Here is a 17,335-nt window from a genome sequence, read left to right as displayed (position 1 = left end):
AAGGTATTACTTGATATGAGGATATCAATCATATCGTATTTGGATCTTGATTTTCATAATGGCGAGACAATCTTTGTGTACAAATATCCAGTGACGGCTTTAGTGAGATGCTACAGGATACTAATTACTAACTAACAACATCTTGCCTACTTACCCAGTCTCTGACTAACCTATTCGAAACGAAGCGAAGAAATCTAGGACGTACAAAACATCAGCTAAGATGTCAATAACCATCCAAGTTGTGAAGAAGTTGCCTTCCTCCAGCTCACTGAAATTATAAAAAAATGTAAATCTAAACTATAAATATCTTTATCTTTAATTATAGATATGTTCAGTAATATTAAGTATCTTGTGTGAGCAGTTTTACTAGATACTGAAAACTAGATATTATACTAGAAAATAAACTGAAGCTCAGTTCTAACCTGAAGGAAATTCTGGCTGGAATTATAATGAAGTTGTAAAGGACTGCCAGCGAAATGATGGATAGCCAATAGTAGTATATATCTGAAATGTTAGCAATTACATGTTAGTCTTTATCTTAATTTTACATAACTTTTTATCTAGATTGATATTTGTCTATAAGAAACGGGATCTTATGATTGGTAACTGTGTTACTGTGATGTTGTTGAAATATAAGTATTTCTTCTAACAGCTTGACTAATATATTAATATAAATCAACACGACGAATCAATTTAAAGGAATTTCCAATTAATTCACCGTGTTAATTTGTCCAACAGTCTAGCTGTTGGAATAAATAATTATAATTCAACATAAAATATGCGGCCAATAAACAATCACCCAATCATTCAATTTGAAGTAGAACAAGTGAGACTCGAAAATACCATATAAAGGATAAGAAATAAATGCAACTTTAAACTAAGTCTAGCCGTGATTAAGATAAAACCGTTCGCAACAAAATTAGGTTGCCGACAAGACAGAAACTAACTTTTACTAAAGTCTGGGAAAACTTTACAAAATACTGGTGACAATATCCAGACACGACTGTTAGGTTAATAGTGGACTACTACTGGTACTACTGAAGACGTTAAGAACGTTACCAGATCAACAATTAGTAATGTTTGCCATTGTGTCTCAGTCATACCAGTAATAGGATAGAATACAAAGAAAGTGAATAAACAACAGAGAACCTTCCATCTGACTCCTGATACCATATTATTATGCTAGTTACTAAAGTAACACTGTAAATCCAGCTTACCAGAAAAAGGGTCGAATACGAAGTGGCAAAAGAAGTTTATCAAACAGTTCCATCCCTTGTCCTTTGTGCTGAGAGGTTTGTTCTCTTTTATGTCTGCCGCAGCTCCAAAGTTGAGCCGCTGTAAAAACTCATCCGGCTCCTGAAATGAAGAATATATATAACACTGAGCTAACCAATGTAGTTAATATTAATATAATAGTATAATAATACAATAATATAATACAAGATAATACTGAACTTATTATAAAATAATATTCACTGAACTAAACAATTGTAAACAATTTCAACTTGATGTGAATTAGTTTGCAATATACATCAAGCCGACAAATATTTGCAAACATTTCGCATTGATGTCTGAAAAAAAAAAGTTTAAATTGAATATTAGTCGTGATCAAGAATAGTGTTTAAATAAATAAATTGATAACTTGTATCACAGTCTCCACTGAGAAATAAACCGTTATAATATAACCCTTACAATTGGACTAGTTAATGACGTTGGTATCAAGGATTGTCTGTGGAGGATCTCACTACACTGTCTACTGAATTTCTGCATATTACTGGCATCAACTCCAAACAAACAAGGGAATAATAAAGAAACTTGCCCAAACACATAAGATATTGGCAACGTTAGTACTTGCTGTACAGCACAGGTTACCGTCTAATCCTAATTAAGTGTTCTGTGTAATTTGCCCATTACTTCCGTCTTAGCGTATTTTTGGATGGTTGTGTCGTCAAATAATAGTTAAGTAGTACGTGATGCCACCACGTAGTCTAAACGTGTTATTACGTCATCATAATTATATTACCCATCATTCTTATTGGCTAGCTGGTCATAAACTGATAAGGATAACAAAATGGAAATTCAGAACAATTGAGCACACCTTCAGATAGAGATTTGAAATGAGGCAGTCACTAAGAACAGGAAAAGCAAAGATCACTGTTTCAGGGTGACGAGGTTTAATATGAATAACATAAGAATAATGTTATAGCCCCTCCAGTCCCCTCCCCCTCCTCCCCCCCCCCCCCCACATAAGAGTAATGTTCTCTGTTTTGTCTCATATTAATATATTGTGGGATAAAGAAACCCCGGCTGGTTAACACTTTTAAACATACATTAGTGTTGTTACAGATTATCGTGGAAGTTGTCTTGAGGTTCATGTTAGCCAAGCTGCCTTCCAGATCAACTGCAGGCACAATACAGGTTCCAGCTGCAGGTACGACGCAATCCCCCATCATAACAGAGATTGCAAAACAACCTAGGCTCTAGATCCAACACAAACAACACGACATGATCGATAATGTCAGTGTCACTAAAAGTATAACATTCTCTCGGAAAGGCTCTGTTATATTAACTAGATAGCGCTGCTGTTGTCAGAACCTTTATAAAAAGGTTGTATAGGTAGTTATAAAGAGAGTAGTAGCACTGACTCTCTCTCTCTCTCTCTCTCTCTCTCTAGTACTAGTTATAGAGAGGTAAAATGTGTCAGACAGTAAAATGGAGGTTGTTATACCTTGTAGGGTTCTAGAGTGCCGTGACCGTTCCTTCTGGTACAACTGTACTGTAAAGTAGGGACGGTAACGGCTGACTGCTCCCGCTCCAGAGTGCGGACTGACTGCTCCCGCTCCAGAGTGCGGACTGACTGCTCCCGCTCCAGAGTGCGGACTGACTGCTCCCGCTCCTGAGTGCGGACTGACTGCTCCCGCTCCTGAGTGCGGACTGACTGCTCCCGCTCCAGAGTGCGGACTGACTGCTCCCGCTCCAGAGTGCGGACTGACTGCTCCCGCTCCAGAGTGCGGACTGACTGCTCCCGCTCCAGAGTGCGGACTGACTGCTCCGGCTCCAGAGCGCGGACTGCAGGACTGGCTCCGTCGGATTGACTGTCCGCACCTCATACGGTGATTGGGGGACACATGGTGCCGTCATAAGTTACATGGTGACAAATGGGGGCCTGAACGCTCTCAATCGCTGTAAGTTCCAAAATGGAAAACAATGTAAAATATTGTTAAATGAAGCAGCAAATATAAAACTATGCGGTATTTATCTCTAAATAAATATAAAACAAAGGTTAAAAGCGAATAAATTTTACACCTAGTCAATTTATGCGTCTAATTATTCGTGACAAAATTGCGAACTGGAAATTTTCATATCAATTTTGTTCCAATTTGGTTTGAAATTCGGGATTTACAAAATTTGTTTGAAATCTAGGACGAACAACTCGCGTTTTTCTGTCGAAAAGGTAGAAGATAGCACATTTATTCGAACAGAGACATAATATTACATAAATGTGGGACTTCTACGATAAAAAGGTTCTTTCATTAACATAATGATATTCTCCGCAAGAAGGCACACCGGGTGATGAGCTCGCTAACTTCAACCGCTGTGCCTTCCTCTTACTTCAACTAACGTAGACGGGAACATAATGCACATGAGCTCTCAGGATGTCTTAACTGTACTAAGTTAATTACAAGTTCCGAGTTTCAGAACAAGAAGTGAACTGTAACGAAATGCACCACACCCACAGAGCAATCTTGCTTAAAATTTAAATACTATTTCATTCGAGATGGATTTAAAATGTCAGCCCATTTATATTCATTTAGCAGGTCATTTAACTGAGGGGGAGATCTCTACAGATGAAGCTCAGTTTGAACTATTTTCTATTTAAGGAGCTGTGAACTTATGTATAAAACTTGCCATTGATGTTATGATATAGTGTTTTAATACTTTTATAAAATAGTGTTCTAATTCAGTAGTACTCATTATAATTGCAATGTCAGGATAAGAAAATAAATTTCGATATCATATATTATTTTAAATAAATATGTTCGTAAAGAAACACTATAACACGAGAAACGCTATAACACGAGAGTTAAAGCAGAAATATTAGGGAGTTTAGTAGAGGGGAGTAGTAGAGATCTAGAACCCGTCTTATGATTAGATAGAGGGAAACAATAAAAAGCAACTTGATAATGTAGTGACTGGGTTAGATTACCATCATCTGTAAAGTAAGGTAACTACGAAGTACGAGCAAGGAGCAAGGTACACACAATGGTTGGAACTGCATACTGCCGTCGTTTTGACAATAGCACACTTTACACTTCAGACTCAAGTCTCGAGTGTGGCACCGACTACCATGTTTATTCCGACTACAGTATATTCCGATGCGAGCTTCAACATGGGATTTGAGCCAAGGAAAAGGGATTTGAGAAATTCCGGGCAGATGTGGAGGAGCCAAGATATGATAGCATGTACCTATTGAAGGTGAAACGAAGACTTATTAAGAACTGTAAAAGTTACTTTATTTAAGTTTAGTGCTTTACCACAGTTATATATAAATAGTAGTGTTCTTAAACTTCAATTTATTATTATATATTAAATATCATAATCTTATTTAAAAACCAGAGAATACTTCCAAAATTCGTTATAACTTATTATTTTGTAACCTTAGGGAAAAGCAAAGAGAGAATAGTAGCCAAAAAATATCTTGTTGTAAGTAGAGTTATGATGTACGCCTCCAATGATCATGTGTGGCCGTGTGTATGAACTATGAGCTAAGATATGATAGCATGTGTGATTGTGCGGTGTACCGTGTTCCAATTATAGTAATTACTAATAATTACTAATTACAGTAATTATATACTACAATAGGAACCTTGTTGGGTGCTAAGCCTCCTCGTGGAGGATGGTAACTAAGAGGATCCTTCTTGGTGTAACCTAGTACTCTACCTAGAGGGGTCACCCTAGTCGTGTTCAGCATCCTCCTCACAATTATACAACAAAGTTACAAACAAACCGTCTTCAGACTTTACCGCTCACTGTATGAAAGTGCAACTAACAACTAACTAACTACTTGAAACGCGTTGTGTGAATTGTAAATATTCGGCTGATTGTCATGTAGTAAGCGCAGATAGAGTACGAATTAAACGGAAATATATTTTAAAGAAGGTGATCGTGCGGTGTCAGTGATCACCGTGCTCGTTTTAGATGTAAAACTCTCTGTGGTAAGGACCACAGCTGCTCTTAGGATTGATTGCTACCTGACTACGCGTTGTTACTATATTGCTATTTCTTATTGTTAACGAACCTTCCTGAATAGTGCGATGGTCGGTGTTTCTTAAGTAATATTATTATTAAGTAATATTATTATATTAAGTAATAAAATACGTTTAAACGTATTTCCTAACGTTTTGAAGCATTTATCTTTTTTAAATTACTTAAACATATTCCTTATTATGAAAATACGCGGGATAATAGTGGAAACAGGAGTTATAAACGCATGCAAATTGTAAAGCTGACGAAGTTTTAAAGGATTGGGCGACATCTGTCCGACAGCGACATCTGTCCGACAGCCGGACAGATCATATCTCAAATTGGAAATGTGTCGTATTGAAATCAGATGATAATTTCGGACAGAGGTCGTTTATTTCTGGTATGTGGTACCCTGAGTCGGACAGATGTCGCTGTCGGACAGGAGTCGTGTTACCGTTTTAAAGACGGAACTTTTTAAGAGTTTCAAAAGGGCACCGTTTATCAAGGCTGGCTGACAATGGTTCAACAATATAACTGTAAGGGAGTATAACGCGGAGAAGCTCTGTGGAGTGTGGGATAGAGAGCTTGTTAACTACATGTTCAATAATTAACCTAATTATACTGCATATAAAACTTTAATACTTTAAGTGGCTATTAAATATATCAAACAGGATAATAATAAACTTACAACTTTACAACTAAAAGTGCTTTTTAAACTGGGCTACCCTCAAGTAAATGTGAAGTATAGTTGGCGTGAGACTTTCACACAGGTACAGAAAGGTGAATAATGGTGGAACGCCGTGATTGTTACGAGACGTGGCTAGGTGTCAAGTGCTGCAATGACAATCAAAACCAAAATACCATAAAGTTAGGTACAATGGGGAGACACGCATCACGTCTCCTAATTGTAATTCTTGTTCACGTTGGTACTATACCATGCTGCTTGAACGACTAGTAGTTAGGGCAAGAGTTGATTTTTCTGTGAACAAATTCGTAACAAAGGTTTGTCTACAGGAATGTGTTGTCCGTAGTCCCAGGAACCACCAAAAAAAACCGTCCAGCTGAAACTTTTGGGCAAAAATTTTTATAGTCATTTTTCCCCAGGAACCCATACGCCCCACCCCTAATATTGGTTATTCGGCTCCCGAAGGTCTTGAGATCTCCATAGGGGGTGCAAAATGACCGCAATGGCCACATTATGGCAGGCGAATGATAGTTTCAGAACGATTGGGGCTTTATTTTTCGAAATAAATGGAATTTTTCGAAATTTTTCGAAATTTTATTGAAATTTCGGAAAAAAATACACCAAATTATTTTTAACGCTTATTTCAAATCTATTTCAAAATTCATCTACAAATAACAAATACAGTTAATCTAAAATGTGTATTCTCAGTAAATACCATGACAATTATTAATACACAGTTAATATTAATCAAAATTCGCTTGTTCTTCAGGTTCATCATGTCTAATGTTTGTGCAGTTCATACCATGGCATCGTCCACAAGCTGGCAAACAATTGAAGCCATATTTCCTACATGAACATCTGAAAGTCAAACAGGCCTGTTCCACATCGACAGAACAGTTACAACATATAAGGTTCAAAATAGGCTCTGGAGCAATTATAGCTTTTGTTGCAACTGGTTCGTAAGTGCCACCAGGAGCCAATTTCCAGCCTTAGTCAAGGGGATTCAGGCTGTCAGCGTTAAGCATGACCCAGTTATGGTACTGTAAGTAAGCTCTAAGGATGTGCTCCGTTGCTGAAGCTATTGTTGGAGGTAGCCTATTCGGATTGAGACTCTTTTTCGCTACCATCCTATTGTATGCTAGGAATCTCAAAGCAGAAGGAGTATTTTTCTTGTCACCATAAATGTACTGCAAGAAACAGAGGCCTGCCTCAATAATCTTTTCTTTTGATTCTCTCACCGAAAGTAATGTTGCCAACTGACCTTGCTCATCAAAGGTGAGAGCTTTCTTTAGCACTTTAACCTTGCTAAAACCAAACAGTCCACTGACGCTATCACAACCTGAAATACTATGAATTAGAAGAAGTATCTCCTTTTCTTTATGATCTAGATGACTTGATATTTCTTTGATTGAATATGTACCCTTCTTCGTTGTTAGATAAATATCATTGTGATGGCCACTGTTGAAATGATGTACTAATAGACAAACTATATCGGTATCCTCTGCCTTCAATTCAACATCGCCAAGGAATGACATTTCCAATGTTTTCTTTGCAATTAAAGTATCAGCATCGCTACAAGCTCTGATCACTTCAATACCATTTACAGTAAAAATGCTTGAGATAAGGTCGATCAGTTCTTTTTTGTTATTGTTGTTGCTCAGAAATGTTGTTTTGGTGACAGTACAAAAGGTGGATTTCTTTACAGCAATATTAGCACAGAACGCTTTTACTCTCCTCTTGTGCTCGTGATCTTTAGTAGAAGGCTCATATCCATCAAAAATCACAGTAACTTCCCGATTTTTAGGGATAAGCTTCAAGTACTCCATTGCTACCTCACCATAATTGTCACACCCTTTAAATGAGCTTAGTTGGTGAATTAGCCAACCTCCATCAATGACTAGTGGGATCGTGAAGCTGCAAGATTTAAGTGTAGATTGGTTTATGTTTTTGAGGTAGCTACCAAGAGCAGCCTTATTAGATTTCCTCATCATCTGATATTGATCAAATAAGCTCATCGGCACCACAGTTAACTCGTATGTTAGGCATTCCTCTATTGAAGTCTCTCTATCAGCAACCAAGACTAGACGGTTAAAACACTTCAACGGATCGAATGCAACGCTTTTATTATTCACTTTAACCTGCTTTCTTAGTTGTGTCAAGTTCTTTGCTTTACCTTTGATACTTATCTTATCGATGAATGTCAACCCATCTAGCTCACGTTGAAGGACAGCCCCAACGGCCAAACATTCCTCGGGATTCACCTCATCGTTCCCAGACTGTGATATAAGACCAGTCGAAAAAGATATTAACTTAGTCTTATCTTCGGATACTGTAAAGTCGACAGTAACTTTAAACCAAGTTAATAATTTTCCAAATACATCACAGTTTTTCTTGATTGATGACTTGGTAAGATCTGAGTGGATGGCAGCTTTAGTTGGTACTACTCGCTTCGATGAATTAGCTAATGAATCTCCAAAAGACTGATTTATTGAAGCCATCTGATTCAGGGTGGCCACCCATAACTTGTGAGCGGACTCACGATTACGCATCCTTCCACTTGTTAATCCACCACTAGATTTAGCTGCCCTCATAAGACTCTGCTCTATGGAGAGGTCAGTCCACACCCCGGCCCACTCGTGGTCGTTGTAACTAACCGTGTGAAGCCCAGTTACTTTAAAGGTCTTTAAAAGCGCCCCATACTTGACTTCAAAAATAGCATCCTGCTCCAAATACAGTCTTAAAGGTTTTGCATACTGTCCCCTCCCAGCTGCTGCGAAGTAGGGCAGCATCAAAGCTACTGCTGATAAATGCATATTGTAGTCGTGCAACCTCTCTGCTCTTATGAAGTCCTTTACTAGTGTTATCATATTGTGGTAAGTAACCCATAGAGCTGCTGTTCTACTGTTGGAGAACAGGTTCTTTTGAAGCAGAGTTATTTTCTCTGATAGATCCTGAATAGATTTAGTCTTAAAGTTAACACCTAGATTTTCGTTCACACATTTGTTGATGTAACCTTCCAAGTCTACTAGTTCATCGTCGTAAACTTCTTCCTCTATAATGAAACAACAAAGAGCGGCGTCGATCAGAAAGTGGGCTCTCAACGCTTTATATTATTATAGTAAGATCCTCCATCCGATATATGCGTGACGTCTCCAGGATACACGAGTTTGATGAGCTCCTCTAAACCCGAGTCTGCCATTATATAGCCTATGCAGTATGCAGCCAAGAAAACTCTTGAGAGTGTGGAAGCCCCTAACCCTGACCACAATAGGCATCCCAGTTTCCAGTACTATTCGGGTGGCCTTAATCCACAATGGCAGATCGAATGTGATTATCATCGGCTGTTGTTTGTTAGTTAACCTTGATATTTGTTAATTGAAGTTATTTCCCGAGTAAGATTTGAAATAAGCGTTAAAAATAATTTGGTGTATTTTTTTTCGAAATTTCAATAAAATTTCGAAAAATTTCGAAAAATTCAATTTATTTCGAAAAATAAAGCCCCAATCGTTCTGAAACTATCATTCGCCTGCCATAATGTGGCCATTGCGGTCATTTTGCACCCCCTATGGAGGTCTCAAGACCTTCGGGAGCCGAATAACCAATATTAGGGGTGGGGCGTATGGGTTCCTGGAGAAAAATGACTATAAAAATTTTTGCCCAAAAGTTTCAGCTGGACGGTTTTTTTTGGTGGTTCCTGGGACTATGGACAACACATTCCTGTAGACAAACCTTTGTTACGAATTTGTTCACAGATTGACCCATAAACAGCAATTCTTGCCCTAACTATAGACTCCACGCAGGGAGTTAGGTAAAATAGCCAACACTATACGCCAAACATGAATGATGGTTACCTCTGCAGTACGTGGGTGTGTAAAATCCGGATTGGAATATTATTTATGGGTCGCATAGTTGAAATGTCTTCTTGGGTAAATTTCTATTGATCCTGTTTGATGCAACAAGGAAAAGGCTCTTATCAGGAAAGGAATTATTCAACGTTTCAATGTGACAACATCGTATTCATGATCTCAAATTATTTGTTATATATAGTAGTACTGAAAGTATTAAAACTGTGGGTGTTTATCATCTGCACATAAATTATACTTGTAATTGTGTAATGTGTATTATAATAGACGTGGATAATTACAGATGATACTTTTGAGTTTTATAATATGTTATACTTGTTATTGTGCAAGAGGACGTGTCTTTTAAACCTTTATTTTCAGGCAGCCGTCAAGACATAAAACTAAATTAGGTTCTAGAGGCAGAAAAGTCATTTTATCCTTTTTAAAAAGAACCTCTTAAATGAGATTTGCTGCCTACCACGGAGACTTCTCCGCACGTCAATGGTATACCTAGTATATCCTGGAGGCCATAGCGTTCATTTTAATGTCCGCTCGAATAAAGTCTGTCCCTTTACCATCCAAGTCAAAGTTCGTTGAATTTTTTTCCCAAAAGTATGAACTACGAACTTATTGTCCAGGAAATACTTTTTAATTTCGTTCAATTTCTATCATCGGACCGAATTATATGAACATTTTTACTGCTTAACGACTCCTTTTCTTGAAAAATGATATGCTAAAATTGGGGAAAAACGTCCAAAAAGATGACAAAATTTCGGATTTTAATGGTTTCGAATCTTATGGTATGACTCTGGAGAAAGTGTAAACGTATTTAATTTACAGGTATGACTACTGGAACACTTCTAAACCTGCATATTATTCAGTTTAAAGAAAACTACAAGATCACCCAATAAAAATGTCCAAGGAGATCAAATAAGACTACCAATCGAGAAGAATTGAGGATGTGGGTTACAACGGCTTATTGATTGACTAATTGAAGGCTAATTGATTGACTGAATTAATCGAAGTTCTGACTAATTTGAGATTAAGACCTATGGTAAAAGACTCCAGAAACGATCCTGCGTGGTATTTAGCCATTAGGCGAAACTAGTAGGAGTTATAGAGGCGGGTAACCGTCAACCGACAAATACCGGTCATTATGTACAGCTGTACCAGGTATAAATAGCAACCACGTGATGCCCTTATATGGTAGTGAAAGTAGTGACCAGGAAGATATTGCATTGTGCTGAGGCAGAGCGCTGTATATAATGACAGGTTCAGGTGTAACCAGCGCCGCTTATAATGGCCAATTTAGAGTTTTTGGTGGAAATCAGCCGTTATGTGGATCCCAGAGAAATGCAAGTCTTCAAATAATATTTACAATGAAAAGAAGAAACAATGAGATTTGTACAAAGTACAAGGGTTGTTGAGAAGTTTACGACGAACGGTTTTTTTAGTTTTGCCTGATTTTTGCGGGGGATATTTTACCATGGTTACTAACAATGTAAGTTATTTGAAAAAGGAAACACATTCTACAGAGGAAACTACTAACATTACTTACCATGAAGGTAACTAATAATATGTATTATTATGATTGGTCCTCCCACCCAGCCGATTCTACAGAACGCTTTGCGGCTTTGTGTCTTGTTCGGAAGTTTGCCGCTGACAGAGCTATGAGCTGTTGATGAAATGAGAAATTGTTTGTTTTAATTACTCGATGAAATTCAATCGCCCTCTCCTCTTCTATATGCCGAGAAGAGACGTTCAACTTCAAAGCTGGCTTTAACATCACAAACACAATGTTCACTGTTAATAACACAATGTACACAATGTACACTGATGATAACACACTGTTGCAATAACACAATGTACATTGTTGCACGATGCCCGGTTTTCAAACGGTTCGCCTTTGCTAATCGGGTGGGGCTGTGCAGTGGTTTGTTACACGTTATATAGGTTCCATATCTCAAGTTAATGTAGCGGTTTGTGATTGTAGAGGGGGAGGGGTGTGCAACATTGTCATGTTAGATATTCTAGCTAACGGAACAAGTTTATTCCCAAGTAACATGACGACTATAAAACCTCGATGGAAAAAATGAAAGAGATTTGTCAGCGAGCAGTGATTCGGAACACTATAAATTCTGTAACTCCTGTAACTCCTGTAACTCCTGTAACTCCTGTAACTCCTGTAACTCCTGTAACTCCTGTAACTCCTGTTAGAATCATGGTAGAGGTTATAGAGAGGCTTGTCACTACTGAGTTTTAACAGCCCCTGTTGTCATGGTGTTTAACACAGCAACCTATAAAGTCTATTGATACACCTCGTGAATAATACGGCATAAACAGAACAAGGTTTCCCCCAGTAGCCTGGTAAGTACTAGCAGTTGCTAGGTAAGTACAGCTAGTACTCAGGTAGCTACTCTGAAGCAACTACAGGTAACTACTACTTAGTACTTGTAAGATTATGTCGGGTTGGAGCTCCCCTCACCAGCTCAGCTGTTTGACAGTGGGAAAAATACCAGTATTCACGTGACGGCTCAGCTAAAACTTAGGCTCTAAGTCACACATTCTCTCAGTTCAAACACAAGGAAATATTTCCTGACACGTGATTAAATGTTAGGAAATTTTCCTGCGATTTAAAACTCACGCGTGTTTTAAAACTGCGGGATGAGAATGTCTGGAGAGGGTTAGTGGGGGACTTTGCTGGTTTCGGAGATTGTGCAGAGGAAGAGGAGGGTGTGCTGGGTCCACTAGTAGAGGAGACAGTCAGCTCCTCCTTCTCCACTGCCATTGTGATTAGCTGGGCAGAGAACGGCAGGGTCAGGGGCCGCTTGTGCCGGATCTGCTTCAGTCTCCGGCTTGAAGCGATGTTTGGTAGTGATATGTTCATTTGTCAGTTTCTGGTAGAGAGTTGGGAATCATGTGTTTTAACTTTTAACTTCAGTTCTATGGCTGATAAAATCAGTAATGGCTGTATTTGATGATTTGCATATTAGTAATTTGATCGATGGCCTGACGGTTGTAATTGCCAAAGAAGTGAGTAAGTGTCAACAAAGTGAACTAAAACAATAGAGCCACAGTAAATGTTATCTTCAAGCTGGCAACTAAGGAATGTTTGATCGCGCACTACGCAACAACTAAATCTGGGCGCCTCGCGGTTTAACTATGTCTGGTTGGCTAGAACATAATTACAAAGCACAACAAAGGGAGGCTCCAGCGGCGCTAGATGTTCGACAAATAACAGCCCGTTCAGGAGCATGCATTATGTAAAACTAAGAGATTCAAATGATCTGATCTTATGTTACAAAGTTAATGGTTAATCTGAACTGCTACTCAGGCATCTCCGGTATCTGCATTAGTTAAGTAAAACAGTCTGACGTACTAAAGCGATCTTCTAAAGCGGTATTCGTAGAAATAAGCTGAGCTTACGTCTTATACGTTATAGTTATGTAATAACTTAATGAGCACTTAATAAAACTTCTAATGTGAGAACCTGATAGGTAGTCGTCATGACAATGCACGCACAAGTGAACAATGCACGCACAAGTGGTTCCTATCTGACAGCCTAGACTCTACCCCTCGCACTGCAAGTACTGCCACCTCTCTCACGGTGTATCGTGACAGCCTGGTCCTGACAATAAAAGAACTTTATTGTGTAATGTCCCCAGCTTGTCAGCTCACAGTGAAACCACTCACGAAATAGTATTTAACAGTTCCAATCTTCGTACATTAGGCTGGCCACAAGATGGATATATCGATCAAGTGATAGGAGAGGAAAAGCTTTTAACCAAAGCTGCATGATATTGTATTTATATAGTTATATTATGCCTTTATGATTGATGGGGCTCTCACAATGGACCACACACAACTGACGAATAGCTCCGGAGGCGGCACTCTTTGGGAAGACGGCACTCTGCAGGGTAGGCGGCACTCTTTGGGAAGACGGCACTCTGCAGGGTAGGCGGCACTCTTTGGGAAGACGGCACTCTGCAGGGTAGGCAGTACTTTCCTGGGGAGGCGGCACTCCTCTCCCGATAACTGACAGTGTATTTGATTGGTTATAACTATAAACTTATTTCGGTTATGAATCACGCTCTAAAACATACTCAGTACTCACTCCGTCACGCCCTCCTCAGCAGCTTGTTTATTTACCCTTTTAGGAACATCAGAGGACGACTTCTTGTTGCTTAGAGGTAGGAGCATTTGCTCGGCCATAACATCCGCACTTTCCGCACCCTCCGCACTATCCGCACTCTCCGCACTACCAAAACGTTATGACAGTGATACTCGCGGAGAGAAATATTATGTCATAAACAAGTAAGTGATGGTATTATCTTATTAATCTGCAATGCATGGTATTGTTCTAGTCTTTATGTGTTAAGTGGTCGCTTTGTCAGAGCTCCTGTATTACTACTATCAATGAGAAGGGCTGCTCAGTTTGCCTCATCCGACCCCGACCAAGGGGTCATTGTTAGAGCCATTTGTCTAATACCCATTATTCATACAACGTTAGAGCCCCTAACTCACACAATGTTATAGCTGCTAGCTCGGATAACATTACCCTGCTAGAGAGGAGCTGTGTACCGAATACTGCTGAGTAGTCTACCTAGCAAGTAGAGCAGGCTGCTAGAGGTCTACCTCAGGGAGTAACCATGGTGACAGGGAGGAGTTAATCACCATAACAAATAGAGTACTAGTAGACTAAGCAGTTAGGTCTGTTCCTTAATTAGCCTCCAGCTAATAGCCCTTATTATCTATTTTAACACTGAACATATCGCCGTGATATGCATATACGGCGGAATATTAAGGGATAAGAACGAAAGTGCCCTTTAATTTCGCAATTACACTTTTCTTCACTCTTTCGTTTTTTATGTACTTTTATATCAAGACACTGAAAAAATCGGAAAACGATACCTATGAAATACTGATAAACTCGAAACTGACAAATCGCATTAACTATGATCGTTTTGCCACCGCTGAAAGGTAAATAATGAACTTGGATGTAATAAAGAAGAAATTGACTGTCAATATATTCATTTGTGAGTTTTAACGGAGACTACATGATAGGCGATACTAAGAATAGACTAATATGTCATGTGATGAAGATTATTAAGAAGTCGAGTCTCTTCCATCTGGTTATTAATGAGTAATGACACGTTAAAGGTATTAATAATCCGACCCTTTTGCACTGCTTAAAGAATATACGTTTTTATTTTATTCCTTAATATAAATATCACCATAAATTTCACGTATTTAATAGATAATTTTTCGTGTTTATAAAATTCGAGCGTAACTTTGAGGGTAAAGACCAAATAATGTCTAACTTTCTGGAAAGAAATGTTAAATAGTGAATCGGTGAAATAGTGAAATAGTGAAACGGTCAGTCAGTTATTTTGAGATTTTAATTGTGATTTAATTGTTGGTATTTGAGTGTTCAGAAGAAAATGTAACCGTGCTTAAATCCATCACAATCCTACCAATTTGTAGAGCCAAGTTGTAAACCTTTAAATCACATATCTTGTGAATTAGTAAGGTAGACAATAAAGTTAAATCTACACATAGTTTGTTTATATGGTCAATATATTGACCTATTAACACACGCACGAAAATAATATGCTAATAATATACAGGGACTAGTGAATGAAGGGGAATACTAACGTTCATTTGAGTTCCAGTGATTCCGAGAATCCAAGCAGCTTTAGCCCACCTGGATGAGGAAGCTGTGCCGGTGGTTACCGTGGTTACGGTGGAGAGTCTCCTGGAGAGCACGTGACTACTGCCAGACAGCACGTGGTTACTCAGAGAGTTCTCGGAGATCCTTCTAGAAGGGGGACCTGATGATTTGTAGAGAGAAGAGTCTGCAGAGCTGGACTTGTTGATAACCACACTGGGCAGCTGTGGGGCGGAGTCATGGTTCATGCATATAGATTGGTGGGGGGACGATACCGTGGAGCTCTTAGGAGAGCTCAAGTGGTTCAGATCTGGAGGGGTCGAGGCGAGGGAGCTAGTTCGAGACTTCAGGTTAACTACCTCAAATTGAGAGGAGCTATTTAGTACTGGCCGAGGAGAGTTTGTTCTGGAGTTGTAAAAAGATGTGTCAGATGAAACTGTAGAACTTTTACGTGAGGTTATATTAATATTAGACGATTGAGGCGGAGTTGAAATCGTTGATGTGTTGACCAAGATGCTGTTCAAATGGTTAGGAGAAGCTGCGCTATTATTAGACAAGCTCTGCATCATGGTGACGTCACAACTAATAGCCAACAAATTTAGACCTGAACTCAAAAAAGCAAAACTCAAAAGTGCACACAAACTTGCACCCTGAAAGAAATGCACGGAACGCTTACACGAGACACTAGTACCGTAAATCGCAGCAATGCACGATAAAAAACAATTACTGTTAGCTGAAGTGCGGAGAGGCCAATAAAAGGCAGACGGTGCGCCACGTGGAACCCATATGGTAGCAACGTGGGCATCACGTGGGTATCTCGTGGCAACGGACCAGCGCACACGTGCAGTGCGATGCACTAATTAATACTCAAGAGTTCATCTTATCCGTCCTGCGGCCTGTCACGCTAAGATTGAAAGATATAGAGGGCTCCTGCAGCACTGATACAAGACATTACTACTTTATCGAGAATACCAACTCCTTGTGGGGCCACCCTTTTCTAATTTTGACCTTCATAAGATGAATGAAAGTTTTTATGCGGACCTAATGAGAAGCACACTTCTCCAATGAGTTAAGATTTCTAATTTGGAATACACTCTAAAGTTTTAGACATAGCATCACTGGCAAGTTTTATCTCTAAGCTGTACACATATTCTTTAATATTTTGTAAACGTATATTTTGAGAGAGAGATTTTTACAGTCTTGAAATAACATGCTTGCGAAAGGACACCTTGTAGCTTAATTGAATAATAAATTATGGCGGTGATGATTCACCGACTAAAATTTGAAGGGGTAGTATTTGTATTCACCAATTTAAGTTAGACACATATATTGATGCGCATAAATATAAAGATATAACTATAGAAGACTTAAGACTATACGCAAAAGAAGGATGCAGTAGGAAAGTAGCGACATAACAGAGACTCACACCAACCCTATACCTAGCCCTAACCCTAACCCTATATATCGCGCCATTATATATACCATCTGAATAAGAAATAACTATTTATACTGTCTCCCTCTCTCCCTTATATACTTGGTATCATCACATGTAAATCTGTCTGTTATGATAATGTTCTCCGGGTAGTATAACTTACATTTAGATCAATTGCGAATGTCCTTAGCATCAGGTCACAGGTGAAATAGCGGCGTCCTTTTAAATGATATTAAACCTATTGTCCACAGAGCTTCTTATTGTTCAATGTTCACAAAGCAAGATCTACAACGAAACTAGGACGAATAGGACATTACCTTAATTTATAAGTATATTAACTCGGCCACATAACTATAATAATATTGTAATATTACGGTTGCTGCATGTTAATGTAATTTCACCACCATGTAGCTCTCTCTCCAGACTTTTGAGAACTGGTGACAATCCCCTCCTCCCCTGTTAGA

General features: G+C 38.8%; 2 protein-coding genes across 4 annotated transcripts in view; both read right to left on the bottom strand.

Annotated features, from left to right (window-relative positions):
• Window positions 1-9,973, bottom strand: part of LOC134817817 (protein YIPF4-like) — a 78,336-nt gene extending 68,363 nt beyond the window's left edge. Inside the window, exon 1 of the mRNA XM_063827154.1 lies at window positions 9,956-9,973. The gene's annotated coding sequence lies outside the window, so the exon portion shown is untranslated. The remainder of the gene's footprint in view (window positions 1-9,955) is intronic.
• The window catches only part of LOC134817815 (cyclic nucleotide-gated cation channel alpha-3-like), an 82,613-nt gene that overhangs the window by 10,879 nt on the left and 54,399 nt on the right, over window positions 1-17,335 (bottom strand). For all 3 annotated transcript variants that reach the window (XM_063827152.1, XM_063827150.1, XM_063827151.1), the window contains 3 exons: window positions 1,218-1,356; window positions 423-504; window positions 171-268 (listed from right to left, as the gene is read on the bottom strand). In XM_063827152.1, the coding sequence (XP_063683222.1) occupies window positions 171-268; window positions 423-504; window positions 1,218-1,356 (319 nt within the window). The remainder of the gene's footprint in view (window positions 1-170; window positions 269-422; window positions 505-1,217; window positions 1,357-17,335) is intronic.

The sequence above is a fragment of the Bolinopsis microptera genome, chromosome 7 (assembly GCF_026151205.1).
Source record: "Bolinopsis microptera isolate Bmic1 chromosome 7, MBARI_Bmic_1.0, whole genome shotgun sequence".
Lineage (NCBI taxonomy): Eukaryota > Metazoa > Ctenophora > Tentaculata > Lobata > Bolinopsidae > Bolinopsis > Bolinopsis microptera.
The sequence above is the reverse complement of the archived record's forward strand: the minus strand, read 5'-3'. Positions and strand labels throughout refer to the sequence as shown.